The sequence below is a fragment of the Ostrinia furnacalis genome, unplaced genomic scaffold (assembly GCF_004193835.3).
Source record: "Ostrinia furnacalis isolate ACB-3 unplaced genomic scaffold, ASM419383v2 OfSCF6717, whole genome shotgun sequence".
Taxonomy (NCBI): domain Eukaryota; kingdom Metazoa; phylum Arthropoda; class Insecta; order Lepidoptera; family Crambidae; genus Ostrinia; species Ostrinia furnacalis.
Window position 1 is genome coordinate 66,156 of NW_021136956.1, and position 4,968 is coordinate 71,123.

The window sequence follows — 4,968 nt, forward strand, 5'->3', positions numbered from 1 at the left end:
TCCGGGCATGTAGTGATCAAACTTTAAGGGCGAAATCTAGGGACAATTTTATCGATAAAAATACTTCAAATTTGGGGCCTGACCCATTTATCGCAAAATTACAAGGATTTAAGTTTTTAATTTTTAGTTTTCACCTCTTCCTTCAAAAACAAGTGAAAGTGTGGGTAGCTTAACATTAATAAGCAAATATTTTATATCATGCGATAGCCAATAAAATTATCTATTAGTAGAAGAAGAAAACAGACACAAGTTTCATACATTTTATGGGATTAAGAATGGATTTAGTTTGAAAAATACATGACTTTTTTCTTTCAGTTATTTTCCAACACAAGAAAAACTAGGTCGTTAAGATATGTTTTATTTGCATTTTATTTTTAGTATTTGAACTATTCTACAAAACGAATGTAAATTTATTAGTCTATGTCTATTAGTTTCGACGTAATTATTGAACAAAGATACCCCTTCCCAGCGGTTTCCATAGTGCAGGCGACATGCGAAAATGCACTGCCTGAAAGAACCACACAACCTATTCCGATTACTATGGAAAGGGGTGGGAAGGGGTATCTTTGTTCGACAATTACGTAGAAACTAATAGACGTAGACTAATAAATTTACATTCGTTTTGTAGAATAGCTCAAATACTAATAATAAAATGCAAATAAAACATACCTTAATGACCTGGTTTTTCTTGTGTTGGAAAATAACTGAAAAAGAAGTGAAAAAAGTCATATTTTTTTCTAATTAAATCCATTCTTACTCCCTTAAAATGTATGAAACTTGTATCTGTTTTCTACTTCTGCTAATAGATAATTTTATTGGATATCGCATGATATAAATTTTTTGCTCATTAGTGTTAAGCTACCCACGCTATCACTTGTTTTTGAAGGAAGAGGTGAAAACTTAAAATTCAAAACTTAAATCCTTGTAATTTTGCGAGAAATGGCTCAAGCTCTAAATTTGAATTATTTTCATCGATAAAATTGTCCATAGATTACGCCCTTAAAGTTTGATCACTACATGCCCGGACACACTGTATATTTAATATCTTTTATAATACCAGCTTCATGCATTTCCTCTATTATTGCATAAATTTCATTATACAGGGTGTTTCTTGTAAGGTGTCAAGCCGAAGGCAGGTGATAGGTGAGGACTAGACCTATCGATTTCACCCCCATGTATGTTCTACGATTTTTCATAGTTTAGAAGTTATCGTCANTGTCTGTCATCTACAGCTGACTCCAATATGACAAAGCAATCTAAACAAGATAAAATATTACGAAAACTAAATTGAGCTGTTTCATAAAAAATAGACTAAGTATTCAGTCAGTTTAGCAAATGTAGTCGTAAAAATCTTCATATCCTGCCATTTGTATACATCACTGGTTTTCCGTCATTATAAAACGTTGAATAGTTCATAGCATCAAATTTATTCAAATCAAAACGTCAGTTATCACCTACAGTTATTCTCGCTGACCACACCTAATGTATTGCATATTTTGCGTTTGACTGTATAATGCGGCGACGCGTAGGTGCCTCGTCCGGTAAGTGCATAATGCGTTCGCTGCCCGCGCATTTGAAGGATTGCATCTCGTCAGTATTTAGATTTAGTCTGAATCGCTTTAGAGCCGCATCTTCATCCGGGCCAGTGTATTTTGGAGTCCCTTAGTGATCGGCGTCTTCATCTGAAGTAATCTTCTTGTCTCCAGGCTGTCTGAAGTATTGAACCATTTCTGATAAGTGATTTCTTCCTAGCATTGGGATGGCGAGCGCGCGTGACGCCGGCCGACCACCCCGTGTGCCAGTACGAGTTCGATGTACTCCTGGGCGCTGACGGCAAAAGGAACACCTTGAGCGGCTTCAAGAGGAAGGAGTTTCGTGGAAAGCTCGCCATGGCCATCACAGCCAACTTCATCAACCGGCATTCGGAGCAGGAGGCCTCGGTGAGTGCTCAATATTAATTCCAGTCGCTAAGACCTTTCATTTAATAAGACTACCTTCAAGAGGGATCAAGCATCATCTCAAGATCTAAACTGTCCAGGAGTGGACGTCATTTGGCTGAAACGAAAAAGTCCACTTAAATATTTTGTTTGAGCTAAATTATAATTGAAGAAATAATTTTCTTCCCCAGGTGCCAGAGATAAGCGGCGTGGCGTTCATTTTCAACCAGAAGTTCTTCAAGGAGCTGTACGAGGTGACGGGCATCGACCTGGAGAACATCGTCTACTACAAAGACGACACACACTACTTCGTCATGACCGCTAAGAAGCACAGCCTGCTTGACAAAGGGGTGCTACTAAACGTAAGTACTATTATGTACTAAATTCTGGTCGCCAAGCACGTAGAATTTCGTTCAATGACCTATCCTTATCGCTCGCGCGTAATTATATTGCTGTCGCGACTGTGCGACGGGTGGCAGCAGTGAGTGTACGAGTGCGACAGCAATACAATTACGCGCGAACGATAAGGATGGGTAGCTTGGGGTCATTGGACGTAATTCTATTCTATTATATATTCATTTTAAAAATAAACATGTATTATAGCCTGACCAGGAACATAAAAACCCTCGCCATGTTGCGGAAAACTAATGGTACTAATTTCTTTTAATGGCAACAGTAACTGAAAACTTCATTATAATGTCACCTTGCATGTCAGTTTATTGCTGTCATAGTGTAAACAATCCATATCTGTGGTGTAAACAAACTTTATTTTAAATGTGCGCAATTGATTTTGTGAATAAATTGCTAAAATCTTTTTATAGTCGTGAAAGAAAAGTGGTTCACAATGTGTTAAAGTATTTGTCGAAGAGAAATACTAAGGGTTCGGACAATATTTTCATTGAATAATGTTTCCGACAAAGGTTGTCAAATTGACTGACATGTTTATCGTATAGTACAGTCAACTATGAAAATTAGCTGTGGTTTGTTTCAACTACCTATTTTAAAGTTTTTTGTCACTTTTTAAGTGTTGAATTTTATGGAATTGGGAAAGAAGTACCGAGTTTGAAGCGTTCTTAGCAGACATTGCAGTTGAATATTCAAGTTCTGAATTTTATTATTGATGAATAATAAAATAAATCCTACTAGCTCGATTGATGGTTTCATTTAATTTATTTAAACCAGGTTACCTATAATAATATTTTTTCGTTAATTTATGAAAATATCAAATTAGCCCGTAATTCTGAATCCTGATACATAAAGTTAGCCTATTAATTTAACACAGGTACGACTGTACTCAGTGTTGCACTATCAAATGCAATTGACGCGCCNACTAAGGGTTCGGACAATATTTTCATTGAATAATGTTTCCGACAAAGGTTGTCAAATTGACTGACATGTTTATCGTATAGTACAGTCAACTATGAAAATTAGCTGTGGTTTGTTTCAACTACCTATTTTAAAGTTTTTTGTCACTTTTTAAGTGTTGAATTTTATGGAATTGGGAAAGAAGTACCGAGTTTGAAGCGTTCTTAGCAGACATTGCAGTTGAATATTCAAGTTCTGAATTTTATTATTGATGAATAATAAAATAAATCCTACTAGCTCGATTGATGGTTTCATTTAATTTATTTAAACCAGGTTACCTATAATAATATTTTTTCGTTAATTTATGAAAATATCAAATTAGCCCGTAATTCTGAATCCTGATACATAAAGTTACCCTATTAATTTAACACAGGTACGACTGTACTCAGTGTTGCACTATCAAATGCAATTGACGCGCCTCTATGCCAGGGTTTTTATGTTTCTGGTCAGGCTATAATTTACATAGCGCTCCTGGTTTGTACATACCATGTTCATTGGCCGTGCACAATCTTTTTTTGTAATTTATTATTACACGTTTTAAATTAAACTCTGCGAATTTGTTTATGTGTTAATTATGTGGATTGGAGTAAAAGCTAACGCGAAGTTTATTTTCAATCGATTGATGATCTAGTAATCGAAAATATACGCATTGGCGACAGACGAATTTTATACTTGTCATGTTGATTCAATTTTAGTTAAGTACGAGTAAGAACATTTCCAATCGCTTTAGAAACTTTTCCAGAACTACTAAAAGTTGAATAAGTTCAAAAATTGTTTGAATCACAGGCAGGCATAAACTGGTTGTTTGAGTTTGAACAGAGGTAAAAATTCATAAAATTCATAAAATAAAAATTCATTCATTCATTCATTCAAGCGAATGCCATTTTTAGAATATTGAATCGACGCTCAAACATTCTATAAGTTGAAATTGCACTACTATGAGTAGGTATGTCAATAATATGTGCTTTTAATCTGTGTGTTGGCTGCTCCTTTTTAAATGTAACTCCCAACATTGTTCACAATTTCCCTGCTCAAGCTTACCACTATTGACCACATCTTGCAGGATTTCGCCGAAGTCTCCCGCTTACTGAGCGTGGAGAACGTAGACCGCGGCGCTCTCATGCGGTACGCACAGGAAGCCGCTCGGTTCTCTACCGACGGCCGCCTGCCGCTCAGAGACTTCGCCCTCAACCACTACGGGGAACCAGACGTGGCACTGTTCGACTTCACGTCGATGTATGCCGCGGAGAACGCTAGCATGGTAAGTGCACGCCCTTTAATAGGCAAACAGCCTAGTTAAGGTCGCGGAAAGCTTCTCCATTATCAATCGTAGAGGTAGGTTCTAGGAAACTACTTTTTCGAGAAATTAACGTAAGGGGCGTGTATCTGATGATCTAATACCTATTTTATTTTATAAATGATTTTTGATATGGAAGCATTTATTTATTTATTTATTTTATTTAAAGACTTTATTGCACACACAACAATGTTCTGTACAAAAAGGCGAGCTTAATGCCATACGTCATTCTCTACCAGCTGACCTTGAGCAAAACAGAGATATTGAGTAGGCAGTGCTAAAAAGCTACAAAAATGTACACAATATAATACCAGAATTCCATATTAAAGAATGTTTCTAATTAAAATCACACAATTTCTCAAATAAGAA

General features: G+C 36.2%; 1 protein-coding gene across 1 annotated transcript; it reads left to right on the forward strand.

The window, feature by feature from the left end:
- Positions 1-1,513: 1,513 nt before the first annotated feature.
- LOC114362761 (F-actin-monooxygenase MICAL2-like) lies at positions 1,514-4,617 on the forward strand. Its single transcript, XM_028318288.1, has 4 exons — positions 1,514-1,541; positions 1,753-1,940; positions 2,129-2,299; positions 4,366-4,617. The coding sequence occupies exons 1-4, from the start codon at positions 1,514-1,516 to the stop codon at positions 4,600-4,602; spliced, it is 624 nt and encodes a 207-aa protein (XP_028174089.1). The 3' UTR covers positions 4,603-4,617.
- The last annotated feature ends 351 nt before the right edge of the window (positions 4,618-4,968 follow it).

Coding starts and splice junctions, on each gene's coding strand:
- LOC114362761 (XM_028318288.1), top strand. CDS start 1,514: ATGCGGCGACGCGTAGGTGCCTCGTCCG. Junction 1,542..1,752: donor ACGCGTAGGTGCCTCGTCCG/GTAAGTGCATAA, acceptor ATTTCTTCCTAG/CATTGGGATGGCGAGCGCGC. Junction 2,300..4,365: donor ACAAAGGGGTGCTACTAAAC/GTAAGTACTATT, acceptor CACATCTTGCAG/GATTTCGCCGAAGTCTCCCG.